This window comes from Oncorhynchus kisutch, linkage group LG3 (genome assembly GCF_002021735.2).
Source record: "Oncorhynchus kisutch isolate 150728-3 linkage group LG3, Okis_V2, whole genome shotgun sequence".
In the NCBI taxonomy this organism is placed as follows: Eukaryota; Metazoa; Chordata; class Actinopteri; order Salmoniformes; family Salmonidae; genus Oncorhynchus; species Oncorhynchus kisutch.
In genome coordinates, this window is record NC_034176.2 from 32,173,350 (window position 1) to 32,192,235 (window position 18,886).

Genomic DNA, 18,886 nt, shown 5'->3' on the forward strand with positions numbered 1-18,886 from the left:
AGAGAAGTAGTCCATTTCTCCTCAACCCTCAACAGTGAAAGACTATCATGCGTGTTGTTGATGTTAGTTCTGTGTGTGCAGTTAAGGGCAAGGCATGCTGCTTTGTTTTGAGCCAGCTGCAGCTTTGCTAGGTCTTTCTTTGCTGCACCTGACCATGTTACCAGACAGCAATCGAGATGGGACAAGATCAGAGCCTGAATTATATTGATGATACAGTCCCCTCTAGTCTAAGGACATACATACCTACACCCTTAGCCTCGTTCAGCACCGAAACAGTTTCATTCAAGGTTTGATCACAAACCACAACACTCAAACTGTCCATGTAAACTCGTGGTGTACACAGTACACACTTCTCTGCCTTGTGCGGGAAAGAGAGCTCCACCTCGTGGCGATCAGTGGTCTCTGACAAGATCCAGTCTCTCTCACTGTCAAACTGGAGGCTCGTGTTGACTGGGATCCTCAGTCTCAGGCAGGCAGGAACACACAGGAACAAGAGAGAAACCCTGCTTAGAGTGCTGAGTACACTCACCCTCTCAGCCTCTCTTATTCCCGGAGTCTCTCTGTCTCTCTCAGGCAGTAAAAGCCATGTTTGAATATAGTTCTACAACTCTGTCCTGAATGGAGTAATGCTTTAGCCTAGTTTCTCCCATGCTTTTGTGTGTGCGTGCATGTGTAGAGCATCATCATGACAAGTGTTTAAATTAAACAGAGGAGAAGTGTAGTACAGCGCCGGTCGGCACGGTTACAGTAACCAGGCCAGCTGACATTACAGCATCATCCTGGGGATGTAGTCTGAAGTGCATTACATCATCTTGTACTGCTATACCAGATCTTGTAATTGTGCTAGCTGAGATTGAGAGAGAGAGGGGGATGAGGAGAGAGAGGGGGATGAGGAGAGAGAGGGGGATGAGGAGAGAGAGGGGGATGAGGAGAGAGAGGGAGATGCGAAGAGAGAGGGGGATGAGGAGAGAGAGGGAGATGAGGAGAGAGAGGGGGATGAGGAGAGGGGGGGGGAGATAAGTGCAGATAATGCTACAATAAGACCTTTGATGGTGAATTTGGGAAGCGTGACTGAGATAGTTTGCCTATATAGCTAACAACCGAAGACTTGGATGTCAATTAAGGCAGCCCTCCACACCTCTCTGATGCAGAGGGGTTGGGTTAAAACCGGAAGACACATTTCAGTTGAAAGCATTCAGTTTTACAACTGACTAGGTATCCCCCTTTCCTTTCCCTTAAAACGATATCTGCATATTTAATCTAAGCCCAACTTGGGGCGGCAGGTAGCCTGGCGGGTAGGAGCGTTGGGCCAGTAAATGAAAGGTTGCTGAATCAAATCCCCGAGCTGACAAGGTACAAATCTGTTGTTGTGCCCCTGAGCAAGGCAGTTAACCCACTGTTCTCTGAGCAAGGCAGTTAACCCACTGTTCCCTGAGCAAGGCAGTTAACCCACTGTTCCCTGAGCAAGGCAGTTAACCCACTGTTCTCTGAGCAAGGCAGTTAACCCACTGTTCCCTGAGCAAGGAAGTTAACCCACTGTTCTCTGAGCAAGGCAGTTAACCCACTGTTCCCTGAGCAAGGCAGTTAACCCACTGTTCCCTGAGCAAGGCAGTTAACCCACTGTTCCCTGAGCAAGGCAGTTAACCCACTGTTCCCTGAGCAAGGCAGTTAACCCACTGTTCTCTGAGCAAGGCAGTTAACCCACTGTTCCCTGAGCAAGGCAGTTAACCCACTGTTCCCTGAGCAAGGCAGTTAACCCACTGTTCCCTGAGCAAGGCAGTTAACCCACTGTTCTCTGAGCGCTGATGACGTGGATGTGGATTAAGGCGGCCCCCAGCACCTCTCTGATTCAGAGGGGTTGGGTTAAACGCAGAAGACACATTTCAGTTGAACGCATTCAGTTGTACAACTGACTAGGCAAACCCCTTTCCCTTTGTTGTAATCAGAGCTGAAAAACACACAGACACACAAATTATAGATGAGAGGACCAGTAGAACCGTTACTACATGGATGTCTAGAGATGTTATGTTGGGATATGTCAAATCAAATCAAATATGTTGTGTTCAATGTAGGCCGACAGGTAACTGCCAAAATAAAGGAAACAAAAACATAAAGTGTCTTAATAGTGTGCTGGGCCACCCAATTCTACAAGTGTCTGGAATTATATTGTAGAAATGCAACAGCATTCTTCAACAAGATATTCCATCCTTTGGTGTTATGTTGATGGTGGTGGAAAATGCTGTCTCAGTTGCTGCTCTAACTGGGAATTTTTTCACATGACCCGAAGCATGATGGGATGCTAATTGCTTAATTATCTCAGGAACCACACCTTTGTGGAAGCACCTGCTTTCAATATATTTTGCATCTCTCATTTACTCAACTGTTTCCTTTTCCTGTATGATGTAATATTTTAGAATATATTGGGTCTTTCCATCTCAAAAAGCAAATGGAAGAGGATTTTGACACCCACCATCTCAGATTATTCTAAAATAGTAACAGATATGATTTGCATTCCTGAAATATTTCAATATAATTTTATCTCTGGGAAATTCTGAAAATTAAACGCATGCAAATTTCCTATTTTAATTTATATGATTCAGATGATATTCAATAAATATAGTACACCCGATTAGGACCAAACTTCTTCCTACGAATAAGTAAGACATGAGGAATCCCAAAAAATCCCCCCCCCACAACCCATGCCAATCCCACCCAAACAACCAATATACAGTATGACAAGTAGTATGAAGCTGTGGCTTTGATGATTGCTTCTCCATTCAGTGTAGTGTATTCCCTTTGACTCTGGGGATGTTTTTTCCCCCTGTTCAGAGAAATTTGTAATTGAAGTCGCTTGCATTATTTACCACAAAGTAGTGTGAAAATACCAGGTTTTGACCAGTAGATAATGCTGTTCCTGCTATACCGCCACACTCTTTTATCCATTTTGCTGGTCTCTTGTGTTATATAGATCACACAAAAAAATATTTGCAACTTTTGGTAGAAAAACCAATAGATTTTGCTCATGATGAAAATAAATTGTGTAGCCATCCTCACAATTCAAGCCAGTCCTTCATGAAATCAAAAAAACATAGTGTTACGCTCGTTGTTTGAACGAGGAGACCAAGGTACAGCGTGGTAGGTGAACATCTTACTTTTATTAAAATGAACACCGAAAAACAACAAAATACAGAACAAACATAAAGTTCTGCAGGCTACACAGCAACTGAACAAAATCAAGATCCCACAAACTAAGGTGGGAAAAAGGCTGCCTAAGTATGATCCCTAATCAGAGACAACGATAGACAGCTGCTTCTGATTGGGAACCATACCAGGCCAAACAAAGAAATAGGAAAACTAGATTGCCCACCCTAGTCACACACCCTGGCCTAACCAAAATAGAGAATTAAAAGGATCTCTAAGGTCAGGGCGTGACACATAGCCAGATCCAAAGGGAATACATTAGTATAAAGAAGCAATACTCCAAGCCGCAGCTTCATACTACTTGTCAAACATAGAGAACTGATACTGTGTCACACCCTGATCAGTTTCACCAGTCTTTGTGATTGTTTCCACCCCCCTACAGGTGTCACTCATCTTCCCCATTATTCCCTGTGTATTTATACCTGTGTTCTATGTATGTCTGTTGCCAGTTCATTTTGTTTCATCAAGCCTACCAGTGTTTTTCCCTCTGTTCCTGTCTCTCGAGTGTTCCTGTTTTTTTAGTCTTACCGGTGTTGACCAGTTCTGCCTGCCCTGACCCTGAGCCTGCCTGCCATCCTGTGCCTTTGCCCCACCTATCTTGATCACTGTCCTCTGCCTACCTTGACCCTGAGTCTGTCTGCCTGCCGTCCTGTACCTTTTCCCCACCTATCTGGATTACTGACCCCTGCCTGCCCTTGACCTGTCTTTTTCCTGCCCCTGTTGGATTAATAAACTATTGTTACTTTGTTGTTGTCTGCATCGGGGTCTTACCTTGAAACATGATAGTATGAACTGGCCATGACTAACCCAGCAGACCCTCCCAAGGAGCCACCATCAGTAGGCACAAGAAATTGCTTCTTGGTTTTATGGAAGGGGTCCAAATGTTGGCTGAATGCCATAACTGTGCGTTGGACATTTTGCTGGAGCAATTCCGCGGGTTATTTGGGAGGCCACAGTGGTAACCCCACAGCCCCTCAGTAACTCAGCTGTTTGCAGCGCCATCTCATCGGTCACTCAACCTTCTCGGGAGCCCCACTTACCTCCTCTGGAACGCTTCAATGGTGAGCCGAGCACCTGTCAGGCGTTTCTAGCTCAGTGTGCCCTTATCTTCGAGCTTCAGCCCTCTTCCTTCCCCTCGGAATGCTCCAAGATAGCCTACCTCATCACGCTGATGTCAGGGAGGGCTCTCACCTGGTCTACTGCTGTATGGGAACAACAGTTGGCCATATGCGTTAGTCTGGAGAGGTTTTTGATGCCCCGTTCTCCAGGAGAGAAGTTTCCCGGAAGCTAATCCAGCTCCGGCAGGACAACCGCAGTGTGGCAGACTATGCGGTGGATTTCCGCAATTTGGCAGCGGAGAGTGCTTGGAACCAGGAACCGCTGTCGATACGACGTCTCGGAGGAGGTCAAGGACCAGCTTGCAACTCGGGAGTTACCTACGGATCTCGATTCCCTTATCGCGTTGACAATCCGTATCGATGGGCAATTACGGGAATGACGGAGGAAGAGGAACTTCGATTTCGCACGCACGTACACCTTGCCTTAGTGTCATCCAGAAAGTCCCTGACGGTCCCGTTGCCGAGAGAACCCGAGGCTTCCCGACCTTCACCGAGAGTCGCCGAAGACGGCCGAGTCACCGCTTCCCGATCCTATGCAACTAGGCAGAGCTGGGCTGTCGCCAGTGGAATGGCAATACAAGGTCAACACGAAGAGTTGTCTGTATTGTGGGACTCTTGGTCATTTTGTGTCCTCTTGTCCTTTAAAAGACCAGGCTCACCAGTAGGAGCGAGTAATCTGGCGGGCCATATGGAGAACTTTTCTGCTTCTCCTGGCACCCCTTTTCATGCCATTCTGCGGTGGGGAAAGCAGGCAAAATCTCTTTGGGTCCTCATTGACACTGGGGCTTTTTGGACACTACCCTGGCTTCGGAGCTGAACATCCCCACTCAGCCCCTCTCCATTCCCATGGATATTAGAGCACTGGACGGGCGCTCTATAGGCCGGGTCACTCATAATACCACTCCCATAAACATACGGGTGTCAGGAAATCCCAGTGAAACTATTCCATTTCTGCTCATCAAGTCTCCACAGATTCCTGCGATTTTGGGATTCTCCTGGCTCCAGCGACACAATCCTCTCATCAACTGGTCTGCTGGTGCCATCATGGGCTGGAGTCCGTTCTTCCATGCCCATCTGAAGTCAGTGCAACCTGCCCCAGGACTTCTTCTTCTTTCTTCTCTCCACCATCCCCACGGAGTATTAGGACCTCCGGGAGGTGTTCAGCAAGGCCAGGTCCACTTCATTTCCGTCACACCGACCCTGTGGGATTGACCTTCTGGGATGTGGGGAAGTCTTTGCGTGGCTTTTTACTCATTGGTAGGAAGAGGTTTGGTCCAAATTGGATGTCCGGTTCTATATTTATTGAATATTATCTGAATCTATATATAAATTAAAATGTCAAATGTGGGTGCAATCAATTATGTTAATTTCTCAGATATCAAATCAAATTTCGACCAAATAATGTTTCTGGAATGCCAATATTACCTGTTTCTAACTACAGAAACAATTTCAGAATGTCTTACCAAGAAAAACTTCCAAAACAACTAATTTGAGGTCAAAAAAAGGAGTTGGAGCAATCAACCAAAAAAGGCAGAGATTGATTTCTTATTGCTTACTTTAATCCATTGTACGGGATGTGAACAGGTGACTGACATTTCATGGTCAAACTGACGTCTTCCTCAGAGTGACCTGAACATTGGACATAACTTCTATTTATAGCCTAGTGGCCAATTGAGACACAACAATGTAAAACAGTTTTAATTATATTATGTTTCAAGGTAAATGAAAAATGATTGCATAAAATGATAAGAGAAATAGTGGGTGTTTGGGTGTTTGTGAATCAGACAAAGAGATCCAAAAAATCAAGGCAGCAATGTCACGCCCTGACCCGAGAGAGCATTTTTATGTCTCTATTTTGGTTTGGTCAGGGTGTGATTTGGGTGGGCATTCTATGTTCTATTTTCTATGTTTTTGTATTTCTTTGTTTTGACCGGGTATGGTTCTCAATCAGGGACAGCTGTCTATCGTTGTCTCTGATTGGGAATCATACTTAGGCAGCCTTCTTTCCCTGTTGTATTTGTGGGTAGTTATCTTTGTTAGTGGCACTATAGCCCTGTTAAGCTTCACGGTCGTTTCCTCATTCTTTGTTTTGTTGGCGACATTTATAAATAAAAGAATGTACGCTCACCACGCTGCACCTTGGTCTCCTTCCGACGATAGCCGTGACAAGCAACAAGTTTTTCTTGGTAAGCCATTCTCGCGATTGTGTCATTATTGTTGAGCACCCCTCCTTTTTCTTTGTTTGCTGATGCACGAAAGCCCACCTGAACTCATGATTAAAATACTATATACCAATCCCTCAGCCATAGTAATAACAGGCAATACCTGCTCTGCTCCATTCAAAATGACTAGAAGTAGCAGGCAAGGTGATCCCATCCCACCTCTGCTATTTTTATTGTCTAATGATGGGTTATCTGATAAAGTCACAAAAACAATGTCCATGGGGCAGAATTCAGAGTGTTTCTGGGTGGCCAGACTGTTAGTGAGAATGACAAGAATGTGGGGAATTGCAAGTGGCCTGTTTAAGCTCGTTTCATCTTGTTCTTGATAGTTGGCTCATTTTGAGGTGTTTTGTCTGATTTCATGTCAATGCTAATATGGTTAAATTCACTAGCTAGCTAACCAACAACTGTAATGATGTATTTGAGAGACAACAAGTGCTCATTGTGCAAATTAATTAATTAACTTAATAAACATTGGAGACGAAATATAGCTTACATGTTGTCAACAATCTAAACCTACCCTGTCTCTAACTCTATTGCCCTAACAATCTGGAGAATACATTGAGCTGAGCAACTTGAACATGCATCTAACTGGGAGAGAGATGGTTTCAAGTATCAGGTTATATTAGTCATATGTACGGGATACATATGGTATACACCATCCAACAAAATTCTTACTTGCAGGTTTCTTATCGACAATGCAACAACGATAAGAAATAATAAAAGATAAGAATACGAAAATAAAAGTAAATGGGTCAGTAAAATATAATAAATATTTTAGCAAGTATAATACATGAAGGCACAATTTATAGTCCAATATTTGGGGGAAGGTATTTTTGGGGGTGAGTTCTGAGAGGACTGATAGAGTAGGGTCAGGGGACAGACAGACACCAGGCTATTGTGTGTAACAATACAGGGACACAAAGGATACATAATTCCTCAAACAATGTTGCGCACACACGCACATGAACTCCCGAACACACACACTCTGAAGGTCATACAGGGCCTCTTATGGTCCATGTCTGTCTATCGACAGCCAGCTGAATTGTTGCTGATATAGTACTGAGAGGAGGAGGACAGGTTGGGAGGAAGAGAGGAAGAGCTTCAGGCCAAAGATAGATCAGTCTAGTACAGTCTGAAATAGGGTCTAAAGGAGCTCCAAATGCAGGTCACTCTCTACTCCAAAAAGGAATGGATGAGATGGAGGAGGGGCGATGAGTGGAGGGGGGATTGAGAAAAGAAGACTGAGGCAGATTTCTGTTGCACTTAAAAATGAAAAAGATGATTCGCTAAATATAGATCTGAGAATAAGGGCCACGATCTCATGTTGCTACGGAACTTCTTAACCCTCTCATAGCCACACACACACACACTGAGAGACACACACACACACACAGAGAGAGTGAGAGAGAGACACACACACACTCATTGCGAGAGAGCGACACACACACACAGAGAGAGACACACAGAGAGAGAGAGAGAGAGAGAGAGAGAGAGACACACACACACACACACACACACACTGACAAAGAAAGACACACACACATACAAACAAGGACATTGCCTAGAAAAACACTGCTTAACCTACAGTAAACACAGAAACCTGACAGTGTGTAGTGTGGGGGCACATCCCCATCCAGTAGAAAGTTGACTGGTTTATTTCCAATTCTAAGCTTGTTAATGTAATGTAAAATCAGCCAAACAAAGATGTCTCTGTCTGCAGACTCTCCTTTGATTCTCTGAGCACTCCAGCTAACAGAAGCTCACAGAAGAAGTCTCAGATCTAAGTCTCAGAGCCACTCAGTGCCTAAGGCTCTCATTCTACTCTGCAGTTGCACTACTCTGGATCATTCAGTACCAATTGGAATTACTTCCAGTGTAAACAACAACTGCTGTAGAAGATGACAACACCACTAATACTGCCAGTGGTACTGCTGAGTCACCGTGACAACAGGATGGGTAGAGCAGAGCAGCATCAGGGTATGACTAGGAAGGACATCAGTGAATGGGTAGAAAGTGTAAAAGGCTCAGCAGCTCATTAACATGGTGATGATCCACTGGGAACTACTGGGAGAAAGAGAGGACTGGCTCTCTGTTACCATGGATTAGGGCTGGGTTTCCCAAACTCGGTCCTCGGGACCCCATAATCAACTAATAATCAAGCGGCGATAATTTGAATCAGCTGTGTAGTATTAAGACAAAAACCAAAACATGCACCCCTTCGGGTCCCAACTAGAGAGAGAGAGAGAAAGAAATAGGAGGAGGCATTTGAGAGGGGAAACGGCCAAAAACAGCCTTTAACCATAAGACCAATGGCGCCGATAGAGATGGCAGCTTTATTTCTAGTCCTTAGGAAACTGTGCAGTATTTTTACTCACAACAGTGGTAGGCTTGATTACCAACAACGACGAGATAGCCTACAGGGAGGAGGTGAGGGCCCTCAGAGTGTGGTGTCAGGAAAATAACCTCTCAATCAATGTCAGCAAAACAAAAGAGATGATCGTGGACTTCAGGAAACAGCAGAGAGAGCACCCCCCTATACACATCGATGGGACAGCAGTGGAGAAGGTGGAAAGTTTTAAGTTCCTCGGTGGACATATCACCGGCAAACTGAAACGGTCCACGCACACAGAGTGTGGTGAAGAAAGCGCAACAGAATGCGCAACAGTGCCTCTTCAACCTTAAAAGGCTGAAGAAATGTGGCTTGTCACCAAAAACCCGAACTAACTTTTACAGGTGCACAATGAGAGCATCCTGTCGGGCTGTATCACCACATGGTATGGCAACTGCACCGCCCACAACTGCAGGGCTCTCCAGAGGGCGGTGCAGTCTGCACAACGTATCACCGTGGGATAACTACCTGCCCTCCAGAACACCTACAACACCCAATGTCACAGGAAGCCAAAAAGATCATCAAGGACAGTATCCACCCGAGCCACTGCCTGTTCACTCTGCTTCCATCCAGAAGACGAGGTCAGTACAGGTTTATCAAAGCTGGAACAGAGATATTGAAAAAAAGCTTCTAGCTCAAGGCCATCAGATTGTTAAACAGCCATCCCTAGCAGAGAGGCAGCTGCCTACCTACAGACTGATATCATTGGCCACTTTAATAAATGGAACACTAGTCACTTTAATAATGCCACTTTAAGAATGTTTACATATCTCGCATTACTTATCTCATATGTATATACTGTATACTGTATCCTACACTATCTATTGCACCTTAGATGCTCTATCACTGCTCATCCATATATTTTATATTTATATATTCTTATCCCATTCCATTACTAGATTGTGTGTATTAGGTTTTGTTGTGGAATTTGTTCATTATTAGGTTTTGTTGTGGAATTGTTAGATATCACCTGTTAGATACTGCTGCACTGTCGGATCTAGAAGCATAAGCATTTTGCTACACTCGCAATAACATCTGCCAACCATGTGTATTTGACCAATTTTTTGTTGTTGATTTAATTGAATTTTAAGTGATTCAACCACACCTCAACACTTGCCTTAGTCAGAGGCCATCATGAGACAATGCATTATAGTGTTATATTATTCACCTGATTAATGGACATAAACTGTTGGTCTTCTGTTGATTGATCACTCACCTTACATGCCACCTCATCTTGTGCATGTTCAGTACTAAAGAAGTGTCTCTGTCAGGAGATCTGATCACATCTCTCTCATTACATCTCTCTGATGACCCTAATACTCTGTACATCTCCCCTATCTAGATCTCCTTTCTGAAGTCAAATAAGTTCAATCCAAACGAGTTATTGTCGTGTCGGGTTCTGCTGCACTTTAGCTAATGGACAATGCTGGGAAACCTGTTCAGAGAGTGATACACAACATTTACACAGGAAACTAAACCACATGCTCACGGGACAGGAACAAGATCAATAATGCGTGTGCAAGCACATAGACACGCGCACACACACACACACACACACACGCACACACACACAATAACGGTGATTAGATTGTGTACTCACATGCTGCTCTTCTTTCTGGGGGAGCTGAAGGAGCTCTTCCTGTGCTGACTGAGGGAGCCCCCCATGGCAACGCTGGGTGTGTATGTGTGTAGTGTGTGTGTGTTGTATCTTATTCCAAGCGACAGGCGTATCTCTTTTAGAGCACTCTCTCCATATTCCCACTCTCTGAAAATAGTAGAATCCCAGTGATGAGGGCACGACCACTATAGCCTCTTCTCATCTCACACACCTCATCCCTGACTAACTAGCTCCTTCTGCTTCTCTCTCTAGCTCCTTCTGTCTCTCTCTAGCTCCTTCTGTCTCTCTCTCCAGCTACTTCTGTCTCTCTCTCTGGCTCCTTCTGTCTCTTTTTAGCTCCTTCTCACTCTCTCTTGCTGCTGCTGATGTTGTATCCAGGGTGAATGGTCTGGCTGCTCAGGAGTCCTGATCACATGTCAACTATTCTGCCAGTCCCTGCCTCTCTCTCTGTATGTCTGCCAGCCCTCTCCCTCTCTCTCCTTCTATTGCTTCCTCTAAACCCTCCTCTCCTCTCTTCTCTCTCTCTCTTTCGATCGAGTGGTCCCTCCTGCACAGACCAGATTCCTTGCATTACAGAGCTTCTCTAAAGAAAGAGAGATAGTGGGAGTGAGAAAGAATGAGAGAGAGGGCGGGAAGGGGGTGGTGTAAAGGCCACTAAGCTCTAACAGTAAAGGGGGAAGAGGGAAGGAGGGTAGGGCTGAGGGTATTGTTCCAGAGGGAGACTCGCCCCTATTGTTAGTCAGCTGAACAACAGACAGAGGGAAGAGAGCGAGGGATGGTGGGAGGAGAGAGAGGGTTGTAAAACCAGCCCATATTTATGTTTATTTATTTTCCCTTTTGTACTTTAGCTATTTGCACATCGTTACAACACTGTATATAGACATAATATGACATTTGAAATGTCTTTATTCTTTCGGAACTTTTGTGAGTGTAATGTTTACTGTTAATTTTGTATTGTTCATTTCAGTTTTGTTTATTATCTATTTCACTTGCTTTGGCAATGTAAACATATGTTTCCCATGCCCATAAAGCCTCTTATTAAATTGAAATTGAATTGAGAGAGGGATGGTGGAAGAAAAGAGAAGGGGGGTGAGCATTAACACAGCCCCTGTTGTTCTGAGACATTCTACCTGCTGTGAACCAATGTGTGTCAGGACCCCTCCCCTAAGCCCAGCATTAGCATGCACGTGTGCACGCACACACACACACACACACACACACTGAGAGAGAGAGCATGCTGAGGTTGGACTGCACAGCGTTCTTCTCAGTCAAAGAATGAAGGGATCTGAGCACTGGTGTAAAGTACTTGAGTAAAAATACTGTAAAGTACTACTTAAGTCGTTTTTGGGGTATCTGTACTTCAAATGTTCCTAATGTTTGGTAAAGTCAGTGTAGTACAGCAATTACATTTACTTTTGATCCTTAAATATATTTGAAACCAAATACTTTTACTTTTACTCAAGCAGTATTTTACTGGGTGACATTCACTTTTACTTGAATAATTTTCTATTAAGATACAGAATATATATACAAAAGTAGGTGGACTCCCCTTCAAAGGAGTGAATTCGGCTATTTCAGCCACACCCGCTGCTGACAGGTGTATAAAACCGAGCACACAGCCATGCAATCTCCATAGACAAACATTAGCAGTAGAATGGTTTTACTGAAGAGCTCAGTGATTTTCAATGTGGCACTGTCATAGGATGTCACCTTTCCAACATTGTAAAATGTCTGCCCTGCTACAGCTGCCCTGGTCAACTGTAAGTGCTGTTATTGTGAAGTGGAAACATCTAGGAGCAACAACGGCTCAGCCACAAAGTGGTAGGCCGCACAAGCTCACAGAATGGGACTACCATCTTTTATCGATGGTAGTTATGATATTGTTTAGTACCTTGAGCGTGGCTGAGATACACCCGTGACCAGCTCGGAAACCGGATTGCACAGCGGAGAAGGTATGGTGGGATTTGAAATGCTCAGTGATCTGTTTATTAACGTGGCTTTCGAAGACCTTTGAAGGGCAGGGCAGGATGGATATAGGTCTATAACAGTTTGGGTCTAGAGTGTCACCCCCTTTGAAGAGGGGGATGACTGCGGCATCCTTCCAATCTTTAGGGATCTCGGACTATAGAAAGAGAGGTTGAACAGACTGGTAATAGGGGTTGCAACAATGGCGGCGGATCATTTTAAAAAGAGAGGGTCCAGATTGTCTAGCCCAGCTGATTTGTATGGGTCCAAGTTTTGCAGCTCTTTCAGAACATCTGCTATCTGGATTTAGGTGAAGGAGAAGCTGGGAAGGCTTGGGCAAGTACTGTAGCTGCGGGGTGTGTGGATCTGTTGGCCGGGGTTGGGGTAGCCAGGAGGAAAGCATATCCAGCTATAGAGAAATGCTTCTTGAAATTCTTGATTATCGTCGATTTATTGGTGGTGACAGTGTTACCTAGCCTCAGTGCAGTGGGCAGCTGGGAGAAAGTGCTCTCTCCTTACACAGCCTGGAGATGTGTTGGGTCATTGTCCTGTTGAAAACAAATTAAAGTCCAACTAAGTGCAAATCAGACGGGATGGCGTATCGCTGCAGAATGCTGTGGTAGCCATACTAGTTAAGTGTGCCTCGAATTCTAAAATAAATGACTGACAGTGTCACCTGCAAAGTACCCCCACATCATCACACCTCCTCCTCCATGCTTCATGTTGGGAAACAAAGATGCTCAAATCATCCGTTCACCTACTGTGCGTCTCATAAAGACATGGCGGTTGGAACCAAAAATCTCAAATTTGGACTCATCAGACCAAAGGAAAGATTTTCAACGTTCTAATGTCCATTGCTTATATTTATTGGCTCAAGTCTCTTCTTATTATTGGTATCCTTTAGTAGTGGTTTCTTTGCATCAAATCGACCAAGAAGGCCTGATTCATTTAGTCTCCTCTGAAGAGTTAATGTTGAGATATGTCTGTTACTAGAACTCTGTGAAGCATTTATTTGGGCTGCAATTTCTGACACTGGTAACTTTATTGAATGCATACTCTGCAGTGGAGGTGACTCTGGGTCTTTCATTCCTTTGGTGGTCCTCATGAGAGCCAGTTTCATCATAGCAATTGATTGGTTTTTGTGACTGAACTTGAAGAAACTTTCAAAGTTCTTGAAATGTTCTGCATTGACTGACCTTCATGTCTTAAAGTAATGATGGACTGTCGTTTCTCTTTGCTTATTTGACCTGTTCTTGCCATAATATGGACTTGGTCTTTTACCAAACAGGGCTATCTTCTGTATACCACCCCTACCTTGTCACAACACAACTGATTGGCTCAAACACATTAAGAAGGAAAGAAATTCCACAAATTAACGTTGAACAAGGCAAACCTGTTAATTGAAATGCATTCCAGGTGACTACCTCATGAAGCTGGTTGAGAGAATGCCAAGAGTGTGCAAAGAGGTCATCAAGTCAAAGGGTGGCTATTTGAAGAATCTCAAATATAAAATATATTTTCATTTGTTTAACACTTTTTTGGTTACTACATGATTCCATATGTGTTATTTCATAGTTTTGATGTCTTCAGTATTATTCTACAATGTAGAAACTAGTAAAAATAAAGAAAAACCCCCCTTGAATGAGTAGGTGTGTCCAAACTTTGGGCCGGTGCTGTATATACATATCATGGTGTGTATAGACAGTATGGACAGTATATGAATAGAAAAGGTGTGTACAGCACAAGTTATATAGGATGAGCCATGACTAGAATACAGTATACTGTATATTACCTTATGTGTTATCTCATAATGATCTTGACTAACTTACACAACAATTTCGAATCAGTTAAAAAATTCTACATAGAGATCATATTACGTTAATAATAAGACATAAGGCCCATACATGCTTATATCAAGCAATACGGTACACCAGTCAGCTTCAAATGAAATGTTATTAATATGATACATTTAGGTTTTAAATACGTAATGTCACGAAGTGCAAAACTTTATGTTATCAGAACAAAATACATAATTTGGGAGTGAAGCAGAGGGTGAGTGCTCACAGAGCAGGGGTTAGGGGTCAGAGGTTAGGCCTCAGAGATTAGGGATATCTCACACAGCCCATTTTAAGCAGGGAATTAGCTGCCTAGTCAGAACCTCCAAGCCTCTTCTGTGGTTGAAGAATGTTGAGAAAACTGAGATCTACTGTTTAGCTATCTCTGGTCCAATGCATTACATTAAGCCGCACCTAACACACTGGACCAGAGCTATTGTTCAGCTAGCTCTGACTAGCAGAGGAGAGTGAGGTCAGTGATGATTCATGCCATGTTAAAGGACTACTGTGGGTTTGTTGCTGGTTGACTGACAGCGAAACCAGCAGAGTTGGGGTCAATTCAGTAAGTACACTGAAATTCCAACTCTAATTCTCTTCAATGTTGGGTCAATTTCTGAATTGAAACCAACCCTGGAAACCAGTGTCAGAGATCTCCAGAGAGAGAGGGAATGTATGTATAGCTACAGGGGTGCTGCTGACATACCCTGTATAGCAGGATACTACATTTCACTCACAAGACACACCTATACAAGACAACCCTGTCCCCTTCCTAACCTCATACATTCCTGACTCTCCGATAAAGTACTTGGAGGAAAACATTTCTTGTGTCAGTTCCATTAAAGATATATATCATAGTTATTTTTACAGTAGTTGAAATACTTAGCCTTTACATCATACAAATAAATACAACAACTTAATTACCCATAGTCAGTCAGTCAGTCAGTCAGTCAGTCAGTCAGTCAGTCAGTCAGTCAGTCAGTCAGGCTAGAGAGGAGTGACATCAGAATATCATATTGCACTTTTTATGGTAACACTTTACTTAGGGTGGTGATATGTAGCAATGATAAAGCATTCGTAAAGGCTTTATATGCATGACAAAGAGTCAATGCCCTACATGTTTTTATACCCTTTATAAATGCTTTTATGAGGTCTTATGCAGCAGCTAAGTAAAGTGTTACCCTTTTGGTAGTCAGGACTGATGCGTACTGATATACAACCACTAAACACAAAGGAGAGGAATCATCGTCCTGCATAATCGTCAGTCTTTGTATATGTATTATAGGAATAATAAAGTCAAAGGCAAAGTAAAAAATAAGTGACTTTATCCTAACTTTTCTATCGGTTCTTTTTGAGACATGATCAAAAAGGATCTGATTGGTTAGAAACACATAGTCGGTCCCTTAAACAGGAGGATCTGGCCCAGATCCTTCCGTATGGTTTTAGGAATCCTGGCATAGGAAGGCAACCAAAAAATTCTGAGATTTCCACACCAAACTACAACATTTTCTGTCAAGATAGAACTGCCAAAGGGGGAGGAGTTGCAATCTACTGCAGAGATAGCTTGCAAAGTTCTGTCATACTCTCCAGGTCTATGCCTAAACAGGTTGAGCTTCTAATTTTTAAAATGAATCTCTCCAGAAATAAGTCTCTCACTGTTGCCACCTGTTATAGACCCCCCTACGCTCCCCGCTGTGCCCTGGACACCATATGTGAATTGATTGCCCCCCATCTATCTTCAGAGTTTGTTCTGTTAGGTGACCTAAACTGGGATATGCTTAACACCCCAGCAGTCCTACAATCTAAGCTAGATGCCCTCAATCTCACACAAATTATCAAGGAAACTACCAGGTACAACCCCAAATCCGTAAACATGGGCACCCTCATAGATATTATCCTGACCAACCTGCCCTCCAAATACACCTCTGCTGTTTTCAGTCAGGATCTCAGTGATCACTGCCTCATTGCCTGCATCCGCTATGGGTCCGCGGTCAAACGACCACCCCTCATCACTGTCAAATGCTCCCTAAAACACTTCTGCGAGCAGGCCTTTCTAATCGACCTGGCCCAGGTATCCTGGAAGGATATTGACCTCACCCCGTCAGTCGAGGATGCCTGGTCGTCCTTTAAAAGTAATTTCCTCACCATATTAAATAAGCATGCCCACTGCACTGAGGCTAGGCGACACGGTCACTACCAATAAATCCATGATAATCGAAAATTTCAATAAGCATTTCTCTACGGCTGGCCATGCTTTCCTCCTGGCTACCCCAATTACGGTCATTTACCAATCTCATTCTCGGACTGGAAACGTTGTTTGCAGAGTTCACAATCTCATTTTCAAGTTCATGTTTAAAAAATAATGATATTTTGGAGATGATTTCATTTTCAAATAACCGAAAGTGAGCGCTTGTAATCTGAATAAAGGGAATAAGGCCATTCTTGAACATGGGTGAGACAATAGGCCCTTGTAATTTTGTCTGGCTTGCCATTCCAAATCAAATTGAATATTTTTTGCTCATATAATTTTAACAGGTCGCTCTCCGCCTGACTCTCCGCCAATGCAGCCTGGCAATCAACCAAAAACACAACATCTACTGTGGTATTCCATTTCCAGAAAGACTATTCAAGCCATCGACTCACTGATGGTTGAAGATGATGAGCGAGTGCTACAAAACCAGTTCGGATTTAAGTATAACTTTTGTGTGACTGACGCCTTTAGTGAGAGGTTTCTCTCTTTAGTGAGAGGTCTAATGCTTTAATATTCAATAATTTATCGCCCATTCATTGTCAGGTAGAGACACATTTAGCGCCTTGAGACCCAAAAGCATAACCAGTGCTCTAACTCCCCCTTGCATTGGTCTGGAGCAATGAAACAATGATGCAGGGTAACGTACTAAACCACAAATTACCTCTAAGTCTCGCAGCATAATCTCTAAACTTTTAGTTGAGCAACCACTGAAAGCCCAATTTAGGCTATATCTCAATCAATTAAAAAAATACAATATTCTGGTGCTCCTGAATGTTATGTTGTGCTCCTAACTTTTTAAAAGTTGGGAGCACCAGTGCTACCAATTATTGAAAAAAAAAAGTAATTTAGATCCCTGTGTGTGGGTGTTATATATTATACAATATCAGGCAGACGGTGATGGTGTGTGTGTGTTCACTTAGAGGGTAGTACATATTATGAAGGTTCTTGCAGGTGAAGAAAGTGTCGTATGGGTCGATGCGTTTGAGTTCACGGACAGTCAGGAACATTCCAATGGGAGAACCAAGCGTAAAGAAGGTCTGAGGATGGAAAGACAACTGGGGGTTGTTAATGGACACCTGGAGAGAAAGAGAAAGTGAGAGAGAGCAAGGTGGGTGAGGGGGGGGGGGTGTATTTATGAATCACAAGTATATTCAGCCCACAGAAGAGCAAGATAATAAGCTTGAGTAGCCCAGTAGAGCTCCATCCCATACAAAATGTCAACATAATGTGATATTACATGGGTCAATGCAATCCAGTGAAAATGAATGACCCTGTCGTGGAAATTACCACCAGGGATACCTGAAGTCAAACTTAAATGAATCATTCTTTATTGTCAGTTAACTGGAGAGGTTCCAACAAACTTATAATGCACCACAGTACACGTTGAGGTAACGTCTGCATCCAACTCACACTCAAACACGTAGATCCCCTGAACACAACTCACTTTCCAGCTCTCGCTCTCAAACACATAGATCCCCTGAACGCAGCTCACTCTCCAGATCCCAATCACCTGAATTCTGATCACATGTTCACACACCTGTATGTCATTATGACACACTATTTAGTTCAGTTCTTTGCACCACATCATTGTGAGCTATTGTTTGTTTTGTGACATGTTTATATTTGGAGTGCTGGTTTCCCTGTAATTTATGCCTCCTGTGTATGATAGTTTTTGCCTGCCTCACTAACGATGCCTCTTCACTGCCTGTACTTTAGCGGCTTTCCTTTTACCAACCTATTGCCTGATCTCCCAGACGATGTTACTAGATAGTTTCTGTATGTCATGTTATGATTGTTATGATAGTTTCTGTATGTCATGTTATGATTGTTATGATAGTTTCTGTATGTCATGTTATGATTGTTATGATAGTTTCTGTATGTCATGTTATGATTGTTATGATAGTTTCTGTATGTCATGTTATGATTGTTATGATAGTTTCTGTATGTCATGTTGTGCCGTTTCTGCTGCAGCTCACTGTGTATGTTGTGTAATATATGTCTTATAACTGCGGACAGTTATAATGTTACTCATTTCATAACCTTTATGGTGTTGTATTCAATTGTGCTTATGTAGCTACCTACATTCTTCTTAGTGCTGTAAAACAATGCTAATTGCCTCAGAAGTATTAGCTTTTATTGTAATTTGACGCTATCCTGGCCCCGTAACCTGCTGCACCACTTGGGAGTCATAAGGCACAGCATCTAGAAGCATCACTACAGACACCCTGGTTCAAATCCAGGCTGTTTCTATCAAAGTGCCTTATCACGTTAATACTTTCTGTATGTG

At 43.3% G+C, this 18,886-nt stretch overlaps 1 protein-coding gene across 1 annotated transcript in view; it reads right to left on the reverse strand.

Moving 5' to 3' along the window:
* The window catches only part of LOC109880796 (transforming acidic coiled-coil-containing protein 1), a 32,281-nt gene extending 21,136 nt beyond the window's left edge, over nt 1-11,145 (reverse strand). Inside the window, exon 1 of the mRNA XM_020472985.2 lies at nt 10,534-11,145. Within this exon, the coding sequence (XP_020328574.1) occupies nt 10,534-10,598 (65 nt within the window). The 5' untranslated portion in view covers nt 10,599-11,145. The remainder of the gene's footprint in view (nt 1-10,533) is intronic.
* Between the last annotated feature and the right edge of the window lie 7,741 nt (nt 11,146-18,886).